Raw genomic sequence first — 21,875 nt, forward strand, 5'->3', positions numbered from 1 at the left:
GGTTTCTTCTGACAAGTCTTGATGCAGTCAAAGGAATACCGAAGTGGTTGACATGGAAACAGGAGTCAGGTGTGCTTGCACGTGCGCGTTGCCCGTGCCCACATCTTGACATCGACGTGTACTGACAATCACATATTTGTAACAACAGCAGATGTGTGATAGTGAGCTGCGCGCCCGCACCCAGCTCGCGTTTCACGGGAGAAGCCATCACGCACGAACCGTCAGTGGCATCGTGGCCTCTCGTCTGAAACTCTATAAAAGAAAGATAAAAGGAGATAAAAGAAAAAGGCGCAACAGTCTGTGTAAATCTGCAGAAAATGCGCGCCGAGTGTGCGCGGGTCTGCGCCAAACCCCTCCAGATCCGAAGGCGTTTAAGTGCGCTCGTGCGCTCGTGATGGGCTTGCGTGGGGGAGGGGACCCCTGAGCATCACTGAGTGTGAGTGGATATCGTGGGTTTCTCTCCTCCGAACGGCACAGCGTCGTCACTCGGTTTACAGCAACAGCCTCGTACGCATCCTCATCCTCATCCTCTCCGGGCTGAAAAGGGACGCTTGCAGGATTTAAGGTGAGTTAAGGACTTGAGGCACGATCGTCTCTCAGCGGAGGATGTTTCCCTTCGTTTCTTGCATGCAGACATCATGAGAAATACATGATGGGCGTGTTCGCCAAACATTTGCTTCACGCACCAGATTGAGATCGGTTTTGTGAATCGAGACGCAGGCCTAATAATCTAATCCAAGTCGTGACAAACTGCTGGCGTGTGATTTCTAAGAATGAGCACGTATGTCAGGGTGCGAACTGGATGGCAGCTTGCTGGAAATTTGCGACAGATTTACGTTTCAATCCAGCCGTTTAGTTGGCTGTGTAAAATTGCCCTGTTAGCGACCAGGCCGGCATTTCTTTAAACCAGTGAAGACGGTCTGGACAGCACGGAAGCCTTAAATTAGCATATTTTCCCTCAGATTCTTGAATTCACGCTGATGCCTTCTCACATCACCGAACAGATGCTCGTGAAGTGCAGTCTATCAGGAGCCAATTCATCACCCTACAGATCTTCTAACTGTGTTGAGATCAGGCCTATTGAAGCAGAATACTGGGCTTTACAGGAAGATATCGGGGATGTCTTAAAATGATGCGATTACATGAAGTGTCCACATTATTCATCTTGACTTGGCAGTCAGAAATGCTTCAATAGCTCTGTGTTGTGAGGACTGTCTACCCTGTTTGGCCTTGTAAGGAAATCTTAAAGCTTCTGTTGGTTTATTTTTTTTATTTTTTATTTTTTTAATAGAGGAGAAAAAAAATATATAAGAGGGGCTTCCTGGGACTAAGGAGCAATAGAATCCACCCTCCTCACCCCCAGGCCTTCCTCTTCTCTCCCTCTTCCTGTTTTGGCTGTGTGTTGCGGCCTGAGTTGCAGAGAGGCTGTCAACTTGACAACCGTGATGAAGAGAGAGAAGAGGCCTCTCAGCTTTGTTCTTTTTTTATTCTTGTTTCATTGTCTTTTTTCAAAAGAAATAAAGGGGGTTGGGAAATGAGGATTAAATGGGCATAGGTGCAATTTACCTGTTGCATAAAGGAGGGCTGGAATCTCTGTAGCTTCAGTTTGAACTTTATTTCATAGGTGGAGAAGCTTTCTGCTACGCTGCGTTGGTTTATTCGGAGTAGCCTAATTACTATCTCTGATTTCTGTTTCCCTGTTCTCTCATTCCTTGCCTGCTAGCTTCAGGGGCTTATGCGAGTCTGTGTGATGTCCCTCAGTGGTGCTTATCTCACTGATTTATTGGGGACTATTTCTATGATCCCAGGGAGCCTTGTTATTTCTTACTCTTTTCAGATTATTTCAGGAGAGCATAAAGATTTCAGAGTGGTGTTTTTTTTGCAGTTTGAAGCGCACAATGAAAACATCAATGACATCCATTTAACCGCTACCGTTTCAGGGTCCCTGGGACTGTGCACCCTCGCTCGTTTTTCCACTGTTATGACTTTTTTATTGAAAAGCTTCTTATATCAGAACAGAGGCAGCGTTGTTATCAGTCACGGCATGGAGAAGTTGCCAATCGAACCTACACCCACGCTGACCAGAGAAGGAGTTGAATCAGGCAAAATAACTGAAATCACCTGTGGAGATACTAAGCAGGAACTTCAAAAACAAAGACTGCTGGTGTAGTTTGACACAGACGAGATATTATTAGGTCTGAGCCACAGTTTAGCATGGCTGACCGGGCCTGGTGGGGTTCCTTTGATCTTCCCCTCGTCATGCTGACAGTGAGGGATCTGCTGGCTCACGGCCGTAAATGGTTCCTTGGATGAAATTCACCATAAACAATGCATTAGCACTGTTTACACCAAACAGACACACTTTTCAGATTTCCATCTAGTCTCAATAACAATGTATTTAAAGCATAGATATTGTATTTTTTTTCTAATGTCATGCTCATATGCAGCAGCTTGCCAGACAAAGAACAATGCTGGTTTGCCTGAAAATGATAAAATGGACACTGCTGTTCTTTGCTGTAAATGTTAGACGTGGTGCTTTTGAACATATCTGACACGTCGTATGCTTTTGCTTTCAGTAGCTGGGCACTGAGGACACATATTTTGAAAGATTTATCACTTGCTTCAAAATGCATGTATGTTGAAATCTGTCATCATCGCGGACAAAAACAAAATCAAATCAACTGGAGGGAGGTGGAGGCTCACAGGCCTTTTTAGATGGCTAATCAGAAAAACTAACCCGTGTCCTAAGTATTTTATGAGATCCCTTTTTCTGGCTCTGCTTATACTGTATGCCCCCATCAAAGATCTCTGTCAGGCCCGTTATTACCTGTCAGTTTTTTTTTTGTTTTTTTTAAAGCACGGGCGAAAGTGCAGCAATGTCTCATCATTGTCTGTCTGTTGTTTCACAACACCACAAATACAAAGTGACATGTTGTCTCGTTGCACGTTGACCCGAGGCACGCTGTCCTAATACAGAAGCAGGTGGATATGTATCTCGCCTAAGAACTGCAGGAACAAGGTGGTGGCTACAAAAATGTGCTTTATGCAACATGGTTTTCAAAAGGGGGATGTGATCCTGCAGCAGACGAGGAAAACACTGATCAATATTCCAGCTTCTTTTTCTCAATTTCAAGGATCATTTGCTGTCACACATGATCTTGTGCGATTAATCAGTCTTCTTCTGTACTAAATGGTTGTTATCAAACCTGACATTTAATTTGGCAAACCAGGGATGTTCTCGAAGTCTTGAAAAAAAAAAAGCACTGTCACACCCCTCTTAACTTGCTTGTTTGGCTTAATACCTGTATATCCATTTGATCATCCATCCATCCATCCATCAATCAAAGGGGAATAATGATCATATCAGATCCAAAACAACTGTACTGCTGAACTGTCTTTTTAACAAAAGAGTAGCTCTAGACTAATGTACAGCAATTAAGTTCTGTTTGATATCTAATGTCATTAATAATGTAACATTACTTCCCTTCCATTTACTGCTCCCCCTTCCCCTGAGTCCCACCTTCTTCTTTTAAAACCTTTGATGTAAATGTAAAGCATTTGCATTTTAGTACATGGCTGTAGGATGATATGGGATGAGAATATATGCAGTGACCATCACAGTGATTAAAAAAAAAACAAAAAAAACTCACTGTCCAATCTATTTGAGTCACATGTAGCTCTTCATCATGAACTGAGGAAATTGATGCATTTCCACAGAAGGAAACATCCATTAGAAACCACTCACTGTTCGAAGCTTGATGTCTCGTCCCGTAATTGCTGCTCAGGAGCGTCCGTGACTCAGCAGACAGCACATGCTGGGTGGATATAGGAGAGCAACAGGTGTAATCTGGAAAGCAACCATTAAAGGCTGATTAGGTAGTTTGGCTTGCTGTATGAAAGGAAAAAGAAAGAGTAGTTCAAAGACATAAGAATATGTCCAACATGGCAGGGATGAATTATTTGGAATTGTATCCCTGCACACAATCGGGTCAAAAATAATGCTGCTTCAGATGTGGTTTTGAATCATCGTGGTCATCTCATTCTTTTGGGAAGCAACATTTTAGTGTAGAGTCTCATAGATCTGTTTGGATAACTCTAAAGCGCTATATTTACTCATATTTAACATATTTATATGTTCCTTAATCAGTCTAAAGTTTTGAATTCCCAGTTGAAAGTAATATAAAGTTGATGCAGCCTAGTTTGTTTAATTCAGTTTAATCTAAATCCATATACAGGTTGTGGTCCTAGCAAAAATGTTCAACTTATTTTTTTTTCTGCTCATTCAAAGACATTTTCTTTTATTCACACAATTTCATAAATAACATTAAAGAGAAGAAGAATGTGACAGGCTGCTTCACTGGACCTAACTTATAAGTTTTTGTGCAAATAGAGGAAGCTTAGATTTACGTCAGTTGTGTTTTCCATCAGTGTTTATTTATGTGAATTATGGAAAAACTTTGAAGGGAACCGCAAACAAATGTAGTCGGTCTTGAGCAATTTAATTTCAATTCTGGAGTTGTTTTTAGCCCTTTTTTAAAAAAAGATTTTAATGGAAAAAAGCAAGATAACGTGGAACATTTTTCTTATTACTGATCAGCTATTTTCACTTCTGTTGAAGACACACGGTGAATGAAGAGTCATGAAGGATTAATTTCAACATGTCCTACTGAGAATAATAGATATCGAAGACCTTTCCCTATTTTATTATGTAAATGGATGCGGTGGCTGGTTTTAATTTTGGGTTCCAGTTTAATTACTCTAAAAGAAGTCATGAAAGCAGAAGCAGTTTTGCATTTGTTTGCTGTCATTTCGTGTCTTTCTGTGATGATTTCGTTTTTTTTTTGGATTTATCTGTCGTCTCTCAGTAATAATTCTTCCAACCACAAATGTCAACGGTCATTTCAAAGACTTTGTGAAAGTTCAACAGAAATGTAAATTGATAGCTTTAAAAACTGTAATACTAAAATATCCCTATGGGATCATTAAATTAATTTAGATTGCGTTACATTACATTTGGACCTTTTTTTTTTAATTCTACCACTGCTTGACTGATAAGGCAAACACAATTTAACCAATTTAAAATTTTCTCCCCAGACAAAAGAAGAGCTTGTTGTCAGTCACGTGAACTGGGCGCCGGGTCTTCAAATCTTTAAGTTGTATCTTGAACAAACTGAAGCCCCAGCGCCTTCAGGGGGCCTCTCAGCTCAACCTTTGACCTTATTTGCTACATCTGAAACCTCTTTAAAATGGAGGAGGGCTACCAAAACCGGACTGCCTTCATAAAAGGTGCCAAAGACATTGCCAAAGAAGTCAAGCGGCAAGCATCTAAGAAGGTCGGCCGCTCAGTGGATCGGGTGGGCGACGAATACAACAAGCGCTCCTACAGCCGCTTCGAAGAAGATGACGATGACTACCCGATGCAGGGAAACCAGGATGGAGGCTACTACCGTGGTGACAGCCAGGCAGCCAACGAGGACGAGGGTGGCCACAGCGACTCCACAGAGGGTCACGATGAGGATGACGAGATCTACGAAGGCGAGTACCAAGGAATTCCCAGGGCTGATTCGGGCAAAGGTAGTCTGGCTGGAGGTCCGGAATCGATGACGGCCGGAGCTCAGCAGTTCAAAGATATTGGGGTTTCAGAGGCTGAGAGACGGAAGGACCAAGAGGAGCTGGCTCAGCAGTACGAGACCATTTTGCAGGAATGTGGTCATGGGAAGTTCCAGTGGACCCTGTACTTTGTACTGGGGCTGGCACTCATGGCTGACGGTGTGGAGATCTTCGTGGTCGGGTTTGTCCTCCCCAGTGCAGAGAAGGATATGTGTCTGTCTGAACCCAACAAGAGCATGCTTGGTAAGACTTTTATTGTGACAATCTCTCTTCCCTCTATTTTACACGTTAGATCTGTGTTTTTACTACCCCTCAAGGATGAAATGCATATGGATTTCTTTTTGGCAGTAAATGTTCACAGTATTTGTGGTGTATTCAAGGCCCGATGCAGCTTACTCAGGTTTGCAACACACTTAAGTTCTTGTTCAAGAACTATTTAAAACACCTAAATGACTCACACTGTTGCTCTTGGCGACAAGTTCCCTCATCATTACACTGAACACGGGCTGTTTATTTTGAGTCATTCCCACACACACTATTCCAGAAAAACAAGAGATATCTGTTGACCCTGTGGAGATTTTCACCACAAGCTGTACCACAGGCCTCTATTTTGTTCATTTGTTTAATGGCAAACACACACAGGACTGATACAATACACATTCCTGCCAGTGGTTTCCAGCAACTAAACTAATCTAATTGTGTTAATGCACCTAGAAGCACATGCAATTATAAAGAGGAGACAGATTTCCAGCAAGCAACGAAAGTGTGATACTTAAAGCAACAACAGAAAAACTCATGGCCACAGTAAATTAGTCAGTTTGTTGTCTGTTTGAATTGTAGTAAGGCTTAAAGTTATACTTTAATACGCTTGTGCAAAGTGTCTCAGTCAAATTCATGTCTTGTGTCGCTGTTTTGGGTCCAATAATCGCAGACAGTGACAGCCAAATAAAAAAAGTCAAGGCTTCAAAATGTAGTCTACATTCGAGTGGATGATGTCTTAGTGGTTATGCCATCTTTTATACACAGTCTCAACCTCAGGCAAATTCACAGTCTGTTTAATGAGAAACCAAAAACAGGTTCTTTTAATCCCTGGCTGTAACCAATCGCCAGTGGCTGTACTGTCTGACTCAGTAGATAGACATTTATTTAGATTAACTTTTGGATGTAAAACCACCAATCTGTGACCAGTCTTTCACATCTCCAGTGGGCCCAGGTCAAAAAGTTCTAAAAGCCTTTTAGTGTTTTTGGTGTTTTTATTTGCTGTTTGACAAGGAAAGAGACAACAGAAGCGATATCTCCATATTTCTATTTTGAAAGTCAGCATGGGGCTGCAAAGCTGCAAAGACTCTCACAGATCAAGCACAGCAAGACAAATAAGAAATCACAATGAGTTCACATCTTAAACGGAAGTAAATGAATGTTGATTGTGGAAGCATTGATACATTTGCATCTGATTCACTTTGTTTACTTTCTCTCCGCAGGTCTGATTGTATATTTTGGGATGATGGTGGGGGCTTTCCTCTGGGGGGCTCTGGCTGACCGGATAGGCCGTCGGCAGTCTCTTCTCATCTCTCTCTCCATCAACAGCATCTTCTCCTTCTTCTCCTCCTTTGTCCAGGGTTACAGCACCTTTCTGTTTTGCCGTCTCCTCTCAGGTGTTGGGTAATTGCTAAAAACCATAATCTTTTTCAATCTGGGCCTTATACCTACAGTACATCATAATGGCTGCAGCATAATGTTCAGTTTATTCATTATTTACCTTTCTTGAGAATATACACTAAATAAGCTGTATTCTCAAAACCCCCAACACTGGATCAGGATGTGGGGAGTTTGGAGGCTGAGTCTGTGCTTTGGGCTCTTTGTTCTATTCCTCTATCCATTCCCAAGCAGTTTATTGCATTATCCATAATCATGCATTAAACTGTTGGTTGTTTTTGAGATGATGGCTTATTGGTGTATATTGCTAAATCAATACATCTCTTCCTTTTAGTGTGTCAGTCTTACAACAGAAAGAAGATGATTATTTTCTATTTGGTCTTGAAGTTTGAACTCACTTTTTCTGGTTTAGTGAACTGAGAAATTAAGATCTTTAGGTATAAGAACATCATTCCCACTTGAGTTCAAATCAATTTCCTCCCCTCTGAGTTCCGATGACTTTGTTTCACCCCACGGTCAGCACACAGAGAAATTAACCATATAGTAACGTTGAAGTTTGAGTATAGACACGTTTGAGTCCAAATAGTGCCAGTAATCTTTACGCACAAACAGTTCACCTGTGGGCTCAGTTGATCTCTGAATTTTGCAGAATTGGAGGCTCGATTCCCATCGTGTTCTCCTACTACTCTGAATTTCTGTCCCAAGAGAAGCGCGGCGAGCACCTCAGCTGGCTCTGCATGTTTTGGATGATTGGGGGAATATACGCATCTGCGATGGCCTGGGCTATAATCCCACATTATGGTGAGTACGAAAAAATCAAGTTAATGATAGTTCCAGTTTATCATTGTGCTAATAATAAGTTATGGGTTTTATCGATGCGGTGTTGTCCTAATTTTAGCTCACTTTTAAAAAAAATTAGAAAACTTAAAAGTAGAAACTTCAGCTTTTTTTTTTTTTAGTCAAAAGCATTGATACCTTTGTTAGAGCTGTCCATTATATAGGCTACAAGACTTAGTTTAGCGATAACCCAGCAACAAAGGAGTGGAAACTGCTACCTAAAATTGTGTTAGTTTGACCAAAATTGTTCAAAAGTGACCACTTCAAAGCTGGACTAACACACCCAGATGAGACACTGATTCACTCCTGCATGTGCAAGCTTAACTAAATGAGCCTAGGCACTCTGTACTAAGCTCCTAAGTTCCATGTTTTTGCATTTATTTGTAAAAATATTAACAGGTATATGTTATTACAACTGATTTCCCTAAAAAGGGGAAAGTTTTAACAGTGGATTGGGCTAGCTGATGAAACACGTAGGCTTGTTTTATAGAACGCTTCAGCCCAGAAACACAGCACTGAAGCTTACCTCTGACCTCCCTTGAGGGACAAAGACAAAAGCACAAGGTTCATATTGTGTCACATCACATTAATATATTAGATAAGGTTGAGAGCTAGACTTTTTCCGTTGACTTGACGAATGTTTGAATGAATATTCTGAGGTGTGTCTTTGAAGGTATATTCACAAATGTTTTTGTAATGTTTTTTTTCTTCATCTCTCTCAGGGTGGAGTTTCCAGATGGGCTCTGCATATCAGTTCCATAGCTGGCGTGTGTTTGTGTTAGTGTGTGCATTTCCAGCTGTTGCGGCCATTGCTGCCCTAAACGCCGTGCCTGAGAGCCCACGCTTCTACTTAGAGGTTAGCAGATGTGCTTGTTGACCGTTAGCTCCTTTACTGGTTGTACTCATGCTTGAGTTGTTACTACCATGAAATACAAAGTCAAATGTAAATTGGCATGAGAGAAAGCTTATATTTCAGGTGTTAATGATCCAGCCTTTTCCTCTTTTCATGTCAGAATGGCAAACACGATGAAGGCTGGATGATTCTGAAGCAGGTTCACGATACCAACATGAGAGCAAAGGGATACCCAGAGAAGGTGTTTTCTGTGAGTATCATTGAGGAACCAGTTATTCAAATCATAACACTAGAAAGATGCAGTGATAGAGGATGATCGGGGGTGACATACAGCAAGGGTCTCTGATCAGGTTTCTGGTTGTAGCTCGGGCTCGTGGGCATTGTTGTATAAACTGCACCGTGTACTCACCGCGGATCAGAATGTGTGTGTATCATATCAGGTGCATGAATAAGAAATGAGCTCCTATGATAAATTAGATTGTCATTTACATCATGAAAAGGTCAGGCGTTTAGACATAACTTTCCTTTAAGTATCATTTTTATACAAAATCCATTACCAGAAATGATAAAACGAAACAAAAACTTAAATCTATATTTTGTCAATTCATGTAAAATCAATCAGTCTTCACTGACCCGCTTTATTGTGTTCAGAAAGAATTTGATTATATCCAATAACACACTCAGAAATAGTTGGGAGTGAGACATGGTATAATTGTATTACATTTCCCTTTCTTCTAATTATTTTACTTTCTAATAGATTGTCACCTGAGAATGTTAATTGTGGCATTTTCGTAAGAGGAATTGGTGTCCATTCCTGCTAAGTGTAAGATTTCAGCTGCTCAACAGTGCCTGGTCGTCGTTGTCTGATTCTCCTCTTCATAATGCGCCGTACACTTTAGATATGAAACAGATCTGACCTGCAGGCCGGCCTGTCAAGCACACACACTCTGCGTCTATGATGTTACGCTAATTTAAGTCATGCATAATGAGGTCTGGCTTTTACCAGCTGAAAAAAAACACGGAAAAAATGTCAGCTTGAGGGTAGCATATATCACTCTAAAATACTAATCCATGCCTCTGTCAGCCATGGGCACCTACGCACCCGCATACCACCACAGGTGCTGGCTTTGGCACTTTCCACTGATAATACTGAGCCAGATGTCAGTTGTATTTTTACCGAAAAGCAGCTGAAATGTGGACTCCTCTCTCCACAGAACACATTTCTTCTGTTGTGCTGTCCATCTGAGATGAGATCGTGAACTTTGTGACGTTTGAGTTGATGTATGGCTTCCTCTGTGTGCAACACTGTTTCAGGTCACATTTATGAGTGCACCTGCAAACTGTGTTGAGTGAAAATGGCTTTCCAGGGTGCTTCTAAGCACACGTGGCTAAATCGATCACCATGGCCTGAATGTTTTTTCTCCCCGAGGACTCTAAAGGTCACTTAAATCCAACAGAAGTTTCTATCCTTGGCCTCTACACGCTGAGATTTCCCCACGTTCCCTGAATCCTTTCATGTTAATGTTTTCTAGAACTTTCTCATGATTGCCTGACTGAGTTTGGCAGAAAGCAGTGAGCCACAACCCAAAAAAAAAAAAAAAAGCCTTTGGCAAAAGCTCTTTTTACATCCAATCCTGACATCTTCGTCCGTCACCAGTTATTCCGCTGAATGTAGAATCTTTCAGAATGGGGTAACATATATTTTGTAAATTTTTATATTCTTTTATGCCCCTCTTTCAACTTTTTTTGAGCATATTGCTGCCTAAAAAACACACGAAAGACATCGAAACCCTTCTGTACTCGTGTCTGGTGGATAAAGGGTAAAACAAACTGACAAATTAAACGTTTAACTTATTGTTGTAATATTGTAATAAGAATAATGATACATAAAAACATGGTTGAAGGCACAACATGCATTTTCCAAAGGCTGTATTTTTACAGCCTTGATGAAAGACTGGTTTCATCAAGCCAATCATGACGAGAGAAAGATTATCAGCTCTTTGTTGTCATAGCAGCCAACAAATTTGAAGAAGCTATTGTCTCATATCATAAATATCTTCACACGTTAGAATAAGGAGAGATGAAAATCAGCCTGTCAGTGCTGGCAAGTCTCTCTCGGATATTAAATCGTCTTTGTTGTTTTAATTCAACTCTTATTTTGCTAAATCTTTTGCCCCAGAGTTTTTAATCTAGCGAATTTCATGCAACAGAGGGGAGAGTTTGAGCCACTTAAAGTAGATGGGCATTCGTTGCTCATATCTTAGCCTCTTAATGACTCGTGTTTTCTTAATCCAAGGTCACCACAATCAAGACTGTGAAGCAGATGGATGAGCTGGTGGACATTGGCACCGACACCCCAGTCTGGCAGCGCTACAGACTGAAGATTATGAGCCTCTCCCAACAGGTCAGTGAAAAGCTTGTTGCTGCACATAAGACTTAAATTACCCAATGTGAGCTCATGTGTTCAAATGATTTGGAGATTTGATGTTTTGTGGCAAGTGTTAAGTGTTTCAACCAAGTTTTAAAAGAGCAAAATAAGGCCACAGCTTCTTTGGAGTATAACAGGTTTTGTACAAGAGGCATTTTACAGCTCAGAGCTGCCTCTAACAGCCTCTGTGGAGTTGGCATTTGTGAAAGTAAACAGCGTGGGTGCGAGCATAGGTGGTTAGAAATGTAGCCAAGATGTTACGTATCCTCCCATTTAAGCGTTTTGTCGTCCTGACCCATTCTCTTCTCTCTCTGTGAAATAGATTTAAAATAAACTGTTCGCTTACAGTTATTTTAATATATAGAGATTCTGCACTGTTTATCTGAGCAATTTTCATGGCACAAACTTTCACTTTATGGACAAACTTTGTGTATTTGTCTCAAATAATTGTCTTTTTTTTTCATCCGTAACTTAATCCTGGCGTTATTTTAAGCTTATGTTTTACTTCGGTGTGCCAAAAGCTGTTTCTTTATTGTGTTACACATTGTTGCAGCAACACTTCACCAGATTTGGGCATGATTTTAATTTGCATTCAGCGTACTTTCTGCTGCGTGCACACGCCTACACCCTCCATCATCCCACCTGCTTAATGCCAAAATATATGAAAAAAAAAGGTTTTGACCGCAAGCTTGGAGTAAGTTAGCTGAAATTACATTCTAGCTCTTCAAGATGCATGTACAACTGAGACATCTGAATTCCAGTGTAATAATGTGTTCTATAAGTCCTATACATGAGTCTTTCTCTTCATCAAAAGTTGTTTTTCCTCTCCTCGTGTTGCAGATACGGAACAACATTCTTGCCTGCTTCCGCCCAGAATACAAACGGACAACCTTTATGCTCATGGCTGTTTGGTTCACCATGTCTTTCAGGTAAGATAAAGGCCCAGAAAACCTCTGGTGTTCCATCATGATCTAAAACCCATCACACTCACTTTTGGGACTTTTTCCATCCCTCTTCTCTCTCACAACCTTGCAGCTATTACGGCCTGACAGTGTGGTTCCCTGACATGATCAAGTACATCCAGAAGCAGGAATACGAGTCGCGCACAAAGACCTTCACTAAGGAGCGAATGGAGCACGTCACTTTTAACTTCACCCTGGAAAACCAAGTGCATCGCGAAGGACACTATTTCAATGACAAGTAAGACTGTTTTGTCATTGGTACCGTCTCGTTCAGTGTTGCTGTGCATTTTTATAAATATGCAACACAGCTCAAAGATCTGACACCTGTCCACAGGTTCCTCAACCTGAAGATGAAGTCCATGGTGTTTGAAGACTCCGTGTTCGAGGAGTGCTACTTTGAGGACATCACCTCCACTCACACCTTATTCAAGAACTGCACCTTTATCGCAAGTTTGTTTTACAACACAGGTAAGCAAGACTTTGTCATATACTGTATGTCCTGTGCTTAAGTGCATTGAGTTAGTCTGAGGAGCTTTTCACCTGATACAGGACATGAACTGATATTTAGTCTAAAAGGCTTTTATTACCCAACATTACTCACTGAGACATGACTCACCACAGACAACCAGGGTTTTTTTGAGTAGTGGATGGTCCAGCTTTAAATGAATCCCTGTTTCAATAAGGAAAGATCTTTTGGATGTGAAGAATAGTATTTACTGTCATACACAAGGTCGAGGCTCATTTGAGTGTAGATGGGTTGCATCCATACAGAGGGAGTTGTATCCCAGCCACAATATCTGTGTGTTAGTTCGGTTTTGAGAAGATGGATTTTGCATGATTTCAGTCGAACTGACATGTTTTCATGATTTTTAAAGTCAGTTTTCGGTTGGTTTTTCTAATGTAATGTAAACATGCTTAGTGTGTCTGAACTATAAGACATCAGTACCATTTCAACCAAGTTATTTTGTTGCCCATACCTCTCCAGTTTAGTTGCATAAAAGGGCTCACATTTCACTGACAAAGTGAGAAAACAATGGTCTCGCACTGGATCACCGCCTGCCCACTAACCTTCCACCGGATTTGTTTCCGGCATGATAAGGACGCACACTCGTGCATGCTGCAAGAGCATTTCCTGAGAAATGAAGATTTGACGATCTGTAGTTTCTAGAAACATTAAATTGAATTTTTTTTCACCCTATTGACTGTTTTGGAGTGGCGGAATGATGGAGTGACAAATCATTGGAAAAACAAGGGTGTCAGGCACTGATTGGCTTGGAGAACACAGGTGAAACCATCATTAGAGCAGATAAATAACTCTATCGAGAATGTGGAGACAGCGTGGTAAAGTGTGACTGACAAGGGAAAATAGAGCCGTAAGACTAGCCCATAGAAACAGGAAAGGGGGCAGAGATGAGGGTGCAGATCTTCTTTATTGAAGGTAATTTAACTGTTGTAGTGTTGAAACAGTAAAAAAAATGTTTGTCAAAACCACCAAGAGTCCCAAAGATTTTCAGTTGATGTGACTGAGAAAATTCTTGATGAATTAAGCTGTAACTATTTTTGCCGAATGTTTTCTGTAGAACTTTTGATGAATGATTTAATCTTGAAAAAAACCTTTGAAATTGAATTGGAAGCAGTTTAACCACTGAAACAGGACACAGTGTTCACCCATCATTGAGATGTTCCGTCACTGGTAACCCTGGGTTACACAGCAGCACAACTGTTACCATAGCGACACACACACATGCAGCCCAGACTTTTTTTTATAAGGCAGACTGCTGGGATTAGATGAGAAAGAGTGCCTTCATAAGATGAAAAGGATAGATTGGGGATCTTTGATGGAAGTTGACAGAGGTCTAACCGATCTGTGTGTGGAGACAGAATAATTAGAAAACTCCTCCAGCTTTGCCGTGTGTGGTTTTGATTTCCAGCAGAGGTTTAAATCAACATGTCTGAGTCAAAGCTGGGAAACAGATCTGAGAACTAAAGTCAAAAAGCACTTTCTTTGCTGACATTTTTTAGATTTATTTGGGCTTAGCTCTGTGTAACAGTAACAGCCTCCATCTTCTTACTCCTGAAGCCAACCATTCATTCCTTTACGTTTGTGTCACTCGTGCGTCTAAAATTTTACGATCATTCAGCACTTTTATGGCTGACTCCCTGTCCTAAAACTGGCGCTGGTTCATAAAAGCTTGTGTGGCTTTGTCGAATATCTAAACATCTCTGACCAGCTGCAGGCAACAAAGTCCAAAGAAAGTAAAGTGAGAGGCCTCGTAACCATCGGTTTGACCTCCCCTGACACCTTTTTTGCGATATTTCTGATAGGAAACATATATAAAGAAGTTCGGCTGAATTGGATGTTTTCTTTATGATGTTTAGTTTCTGCCTCTAACGAATTTGATTGGAAACAGACCCTGGCGAAGGATTGGTTTTGTGGTGGCTGCGGTAATGCCTTGGCTTTACTGAGAGATGATTCAATTCTCTCTTTTCCTGTTTGAGAATATAAAACCATTTGCGTAGGCGTGTGCGCTTGGGGCACAAAGTCAGACAGTTTTCACGCAAAAAGTCAACATCTAATGCTCAAATGAACAAATTATATAAATACAAATTATATAATGCTACTATAAAACTACTCTATTACTTAAGACTATGGGTATTGTACTGTATAATGTTGTATCCTTGCCACAATCTTAGCTGTGTAAAGCATTGTTCTAACCTTTGATACATAAAAAATTTGCATTAAAAGTGAAAGCTCCTCAGCAGAAATAGCTCCTTAAGTCTTCGTTCTGTGATTTTGGATCCAATTTTGCAAAGAAATAACTTTCTCTTTCTGCCTCCAGATTTGTTCAAATACAGGTTCGTTAACTGTAAACTGATCAACAGCACGTTCCTCCACAACAAGGAGGGCTGCATGCTGGACTTCAGCGATGACTTCAACAACGCCTACATGATATATTTTGTCAACTTTCTTGGCACACTGGCAGTGCTGCCCGGGAACATTGTGTCGGCTCTATTAATGGACAAAATTGGCCGTTTAAGGATGCTGGGTGGGTAAATCTGACGTCTGTAGATGATTTACTTACGACCACAGAGGCTGTTTGATTTAGTTGTTATCCCCCTTCCTCTCTCCACGCAGCGGGATCCAGTGTCATATCCTGTGTCAGCTGTTTTTTCCTGATGTTTGGCAACAGCGAGTCGGGGATGATCGCCCTCTTGTGTCTCTTCGGTGGCATTAGCATCGCCTCGTGGAATGCCCTGGATGTGATAACGGTGGAGCTCTACCCCTCGGACAAAAGGTAGTGTGAAAGCAGTTGTTTTTTAGGTCTGGGTTTGTTTCATTTCAGATTTGTAATGTGCTTATAATCTTGTATAATACTTGTATAAAAGAGAAGGAGAAAATACAATCAACTCGTATTTTTGTGCTTTGTGACAAATGACTTTTAAGTCGACTCCTTTTGCTTATTTCTCCTGGTAGGATTGTTTTTAAAGGCCGAGCTGCTGCAGCTTTTAGGGACTACAAAAACAATATGTTTGATTTTTATTTGTTTGTGGGGCAGCTGACATCTGTTTTTACTCTTATCAGGGGCAGATTACCCATTTGAGCAGCTGAAGCAGTGCTCACTGAAAAAAATTCACAAGAAAAATTCAAATTTTCTATTTATACAGCAAATAAAGGAGTGAAAAGGAAAAACCTGTTCCTCATGGAGCCAGATAGATTAAAGTAAGGTGCTCAATGTTGCCTTCTGAAAAGCAAAGCACAGGTTACTCAGTGTTGCAGTATAGTGCTGCACATGCAGTAATTGAATGTAATCGGTGAGCTCCTTTAGTGTGTTTTGCTGCACACTTTTATGCTACTTTCTCTGCTTCGACCGCACAGACTCTTACATGCTCATAAGTTTTTGTTGTTCTATTTCAATGACACTCGACCACAAATAGAGAGGCTGTGTAAACAAGGAAACACGAACCAAGCTCATTCACAAGCCATAATCTGGCAAACGACAGGCTACAGAAGTTCCAGTGTGTTACACGGTCGATTGGAAGAAATGCAACGTCATTTCACTATGTTTGAATTTTTGAGGAATGACAATGAGAACTATTGTGTTAACTTAAAAACAAGTTATTGATATTCAAAAACTCTCATGGCTCCACATCTCCACCATGTCATTTGAAAGTAATTAGCAATTTGTGCCACTAGATCTCAATACATCCTTCAAACTGGACTTTTAACGATCTATACTGTTAAACGTCCTCCTTTTTGGATCAGTTGCTAAAACTAATAACTGTTTTTGTCTTCAGGACCACAGCGTTCGGCTTCCTGAACGCTCTCTGTAAACTGGCAGCCGTGCTGGGCATCAGCATCTTCCAGTCGTTCGTCGGCATCACCAAGGCCGTACCCATCTTATTTGCTGCTGGCGCGCTCGCTGCCGGCAGTTTCCTTGCGACAAAGTTGCCTGAAACAAGAGGCCAAGTGTTGCAGTAAAGCAGATGACCAGCAGCCGGCAGCAGAGTACAGCTGGAGTGTGTGTTTGACAAGTAGAGCCCGAACATCCCTGAGAGCTTCAGCGCTGTCCGTCCGTCACACAGCAACAGAACAGACTGCCTTCCCCACTGTAAGCCCAGAATCCTTTGAAATGCGGATTGCATCTTGACCATAAAAGAAGAGCTTCACACAAGTAGAAAAAGATACCTGCACCATCACAACACCTGAGCTTAATTTCAGCCGCTCTGCCAGGTAGTATAAAGCATCTGATCTTTTTTACGGAGAACTCTTACAGGGTGATGTGGTTCAAATAGAAATGTGATGAAACACATCCATGGTGAAATGACAGAATGGTCAAATGAAGAGATGAGACTAAAAAAAAAAAAGAAGCCATTTCTGGGGGAAAGTTTTATTTCCATGTGTGTGGTCAGTTTGCAGATAAGATCACAGTGTTTGTCTTGCTATGTGTCTTTTACCTCAGTGACTGTCTTAAAGTGCTGCTTTTTACTTTGTGGTGACATTAGTGGAACGGTTCAGTTCAAAATTCTGTTCATTGACGTGTTTCGTGTCCTGTTTTCTTGAAAAGATCTCAAAAAGATGATATTTCTTCTGAGAATGCCCATCACCCCTTGCCCACTTCCTGTTACTGAAGCCAGACCAGCTAAGTGCTGTTATTCTCTACCAAATACTATTAAAACATTCCACTGAGGCTGGTTTTATTCAGAAGCACTCATTATCTTTGTCCCTGAATAACTCCAGTCTGTTAATTCCCTTAAAACTGAGACAAGCGAAGATGCATTTCACAGGATTCTCTGTTCTATGTGGGACTAGTTGGATCCAGCTCCTTAGTGTTAAACCAGTGTTTTCCCCTTCCTGTTCTGTGGCAGTTTGTTGATGTTCATGAGTGGAACAAAGGGGCATCTGTGGGACGGATTTTGGTCGAGTGCTTAATGTGAAAGCGGACATTAGAAATTAGTTGTGTGAGTGTGTGTGTGTGTGTGTGGGTGTGTGTGTGTGTGTGTGTGGGCCTGTTTCATGGGAGCTCACTGTACTTGAGCTTTGTGGGTCCCACAATGCTGGACCTGAAAAGTTTATATTGTTGTTTGAGGGTTAAGAAGTGGATTTAGGGTTAGCTTCGGGTCCTCACAAATATCAGTGTTCAAGGAACTGTGTGATTGCATGTGTATATCTGTGTGTGTGTGTGTGTATGAGAAAAAGACAGCGTCTCTGATTTATTTATTAAAAATTCTATCATCTCATACAAATGAGTGGAGCCACGTAGACCATACCTTTCATTCTGTGGGGATTTACTCATCTTGTAGCAGAATATATGAAATAGAGGTCACGCGTTTTTAAACTGATTCCATAAAGTCGCATCAGATCCAGATCATGCAGTAGTTCAGTTGTAGTCGAGGCTTTTTGCGATCCCAAGCGTTTGTCGACCTGTTCCACTGCAGATCGCCGTCCTCATGAGAGTTTGCTCAGGTGTCATGGTGAATGAAAGCTCCTAAAAATTCTAGTAGTGGACCTCAAGGGAAGAGTTGCTTTGCTGTTTTTGTTTTTTTTGTTTTTTTTGCTGTTTGAGTTCAAAATGTGTGTTTACAAAAGATAGAAGAAAAAAAGCTAAAGGCCCCTTGATATGACAACATTTCATTCAGAAGCACAAATTATATGGGACCAAAAGAAAAAAAAAAGAAGCAGTCATACGATCTGATTGATCAGTCAGTGCAGCACAAAAGGAAAACAGGATTTTACTTTAAGGGCTCCTGTTCATTCATTCTCCACCGCATCCATTCCTGGCTGAGGATTGATAACGCACTGTGCTACTGTATGGTTCTGCTTTCTTGTCTGCAACTCAAGACTAGAATAACTGTTTTCATTTAAGATTGGACGTAATTGCTCTAAAAGGGAAGCTGATCATTATTTATACATATCACTGTACCTTGGTATCACTTCTCCAAATGTGTACATGAACATGTGTGCTGACAATCAATGAGTCAGTTTACAGCCGGAGAAAGTATCTTGTGACTTAAAATTGTCATCTAGGTTAATTGTGTGCATGCGTGTGTTTATAGTGTGTGTGTCTTATTGAGTCATACGAATGCAATGAAAAAACAAATCTAATCAAGATAGATAAATAAGGGTCGATAGGTAAATAAAAATGGGTACATATACATCTAACGGAGTAAATTAAAAGTCTATAAGATGATTAAAATCAAAATGTTTGTTTTCAAATATATATTTTTTTATTTATTTCTCTACATATTTGTTACCGTATTTACAGTAATTATTTATTCATGGATTTATCGTATTTAAAGTGATTTTGTTTTTGTATATTTTTGCATTTACCTATTTGATATAATATTTATTCTTGTTCACTTATTTTTCCACACTCTTTTTGTTTAGGTGCTGCCTAAGCTGTGGTCCTGCCTAAAGCCAGTTGACAGTTTACAGTTACAGTTAATTTGGCCAAACACCAAAAGGATGATTGAAAAGGAAAAAATGCAAGAATTAAAATACCTACATTGCAAAATAACAAATTAGAATGGTTTAAATTTCCACATTTTTCTATTTACTTTTAGAAAATTTCTGCTTTTGTTTTCTATTCTTCTTTAAGTCAATTATTTTTCATAGCTTTCCTGTTACTTTCATGTTAACGGCCCCCCTTGTAGAATAAATAGAAAGCCTTTTAGCTTAGCTTAGCTTAGTTTAGCATAAATACCAGTCAGAGGAGAAACACCGCTGTTCTCTCCTTTATGCTAGGCTAAGCTAACCAGCTTCATATTTACTGTATTCAAACATCAGAGTGGTGTCTCAATGAATTCCTGACAAAAGAGAAAATTAGAGTTTTTTTTCAAAAGACTCAAAATGTTTTTTTCAGTAGTTAGTGTTTAATGGTCAAATTTGTCCCTTCATGTTCATGCTGTACAGACTTGGATGTGTGTGTGTGTGTGTGTGTGTGTTCAAGCTGACAAAACTGTCTGTCACATATTTTTCTACTCTTTTCTGTTGCAATGTTTTCATCCCCGCGATGAATACAGCTCAGTTGAGGACCACGGAATATATTTGAAAGGAAAAAAAAAATCCAATATGCAGTCCGGAATTGTCTATTTTCTTCTTTGCTATAGACTTGTGTGCTCTCTTTCTAAAGCAGCTCAGTCTGTAAAACACATAAAAGATGTCCCGTCTCAGAGATGACGGGCGGTCTGCTCCTCTGTTCGGAAACACAAAAAAGCCTACCCTAAATCCACAAACATGACTTCACCCACCAAACCTCTGTACTCAACTGATCGTGACGCATGTTTGTATCGTGTTGTCTGACTTCTTGGACGTCCTGTATACCAGCTGTTTTCGTCAAAAGCAAGAACTTGTGTTTTCATTGTCGTACGATGACATAGATTTGTTGCTTGCAGTGATTGTTCTTAATCAAAGTGGGATTAAAATTGATCAAACTTGAGTATGTGTTCTGAAAGTAAGATATCGGTGACTGTGCTCCTTGTTTACCTTGGACCTAGGTAACTTTTATACGTATATATATATATACATAGTATATATGTTTGATTTTCTGAGGAGGATGCTCATAATCATGCAATTTATCTTGTCACAGAAGAACAAGATGGTTAAGGCCGGGAACAGGCAATAGTGGCAGGAGCCAAAAATGTGCATAAACGATGTACAAAAAGTTCAGTTTGACCTACCTGCTTGTTTGTGAATCCATAGAAAAGGGGGAAGTGTAAGTAATAAAGTGGAGACTTTCCCAAAAACAGCAAGTCAGTGTTAAACTCCAAAGGGCCACAGTTTAACTTATCAAAAGAGCGCCCTCTGTCAAATTGAAGCTCCTACAAAAATGTGCAAGTTCTAATATTTAATGTTACTATGTGTAGAATTTCCATTCTATATACATGGATATATATATATATATATATATATATCTGTACAAATAATCAAAAGGATTGCCGAGTTGTATCTATAACAATGGTGATATGGGATGTGGTCAAAATAAAGCAAACACCAGCTTGAAGACTTAACTTACTGGTGGTTTGTTGAAAGTGTTTTTATGGCATGATTTTTTTTCAATTTTTTTCTGGTGAAATTACAAAAGCCCACATATGAGTCCTGAACGAATTCGAAAAACCCTCATCCGCAGTAAACTGCGAGAATCCGTCTCTGCGGTTGGGACTGAAGGAGTTTCCGTTTGTGTTTTCTTTGGTTCAACTCCAATCTGTTTATTAACTGATAAAAGTTCTTCTCTAAATGTGAGTTCACTTCAAAAAGTTGGTGTACCGTGTGTAGAAAATGTAGATGTTTGTACGTGAAACTATGGAATTTGTGGAACAAAAAGATCAAGGAAAACGAATCCAAAAAAAAAAAAAAAAAGTTCTATATGACACAAAAAATCTATTGTGTGTTGTCTTTGTGTTTTGTAAATGAAGACTGAAAATCTTGGTAAATTCAGTATTTATTACTTCTGGATATTAAGAATATTTTAGTGATGCTGAAAAGGTGCTGTATTTATTTTCTGTGAGAGTTGTTCACTATGCTGGAATTCGCACTTCTGTGAAAGTTATCCAGTTCTATGAAGAAAATGATGAATCATAATGGAAATAAAACTTGAAAGAAAACCAGTGTTATTGATTGCATTGAACATTGAGACCGATTCATTATGTTTTTCTTTTTTCCTTAAAGCAATACAATGTAACTTCTCAAAAAGCCCACTATGGAGCTCCCCCTACAGGCTTGGAGGTAATGTACGGTTACACTGTCGTAAATACAACACCCTTTCGCTTTCACGTTTCACGTTTGTTGACGAACCGGTGAGGAGTCAGAAGGTGCAAGCTATGTCGACCGAGAAGGTAAGAGTAATCAAATGTACCTGGGAGCGTGAGAGGGGTCTATTTGTTTTTGCGGTAGGTGTGCCAGAAAGCAAGTCGAAGTACTTTCTCTCAGCTCCCGGGCCGGTCCAGCAAAGTTACATAGCGCAGTTTTTCCAACTCAGACCCTCGAAGGGCATAGGAGACAGGCCAATCGTAATATTAAAACTCATTCTAG

At 40.3% G+C, this 21,875-nt stretch overlaps 2 protein-coding genes across 2 annotated transcripts in view; one reads left to right on the plus strand and one right to left on the minus strand.

The window, feature by feature from the left end:
- Positions 1 to 21,875, minus strand: part of LOC142367565 (putative 2-ketogluconate reductase) — a 379,644-nt gene that overhangs the window by 103,171 nt on the left and 254,598 nt on the right. The window lies entirely within an intron of this gene.
- LOC142367808 (synaptic vesicle glycoprotein 2A-like) lies at positions 127 to 21,435 on the plus strand. The gene is made up of 13 exons (XM_075449829.1): positions 127 to 565; positions 5,095 to 5,853; positions 7,092 to 7,272; positions 7,916 to 8,067; positions 8,826 to 8,959; positions 9,117 to 9,206; positions 11,253 to 11,360; positions 12,225 to 12,313; positions 12,420 to 12,584; positions 12,681 to 12,814; positions 15,187 to 15,393; positions 15,483 to 15,642; positions 16,643 to 21,435. Exons 2-13 carry the CDS (start codon positions 5,247 to 5,249, stop codon positions 16,824 to 16,826), a joined length of 2,211 nt encoding a protein of 736 aa, XP_075305944.1. The 5' UTR covers positions 127 to 565; positions 5,095 to 5,246; the 3' UTR covers positions 16,827 to 21,435.

This window comes from Odontesthes bonariensis, chromosome 18, assembly GCF_027942865.1.
Source record: "Odontesthes bonariensis isolate fOdoBon6 chromosome 18, fOdoBon6.hap1, whole genome shotgun sequence".
NCBI lineage: Eukaryota > Metazoa > Chordata > Actinopteri > Atheriniformes > Atherinopsidae > Odontesthes > Odontesthes bonariensis.

What these genes read in the sequence shown, in the direction of transcription:
- LOC142367808 (XM_075449829.1), top strand. Translation starts at nt 5,247, where the DNA reads ATGGAGGAGGGCTACCAAAACCGGACTGCCTTCATAAAAGGTGCCAAA. An exon ending in TGGTTCACCATGTCTTTCAG is followed by an intron (nt 12,314 to 12,419) that starts GTAAGATAAAGG and finishes ACAACCTTGCAG; the next exon opens with CTATTACGGCCTGACAGTGT. An exon ending in CTCTACCCCTCGGACAAAAG is followed by an intron (nt 15,643 to 16,642) that starts GTAGTGTGAAAG and finishes TTTTGTCTTCAG; the next exon opens with GACCACAGCGTTCGGCTTCC.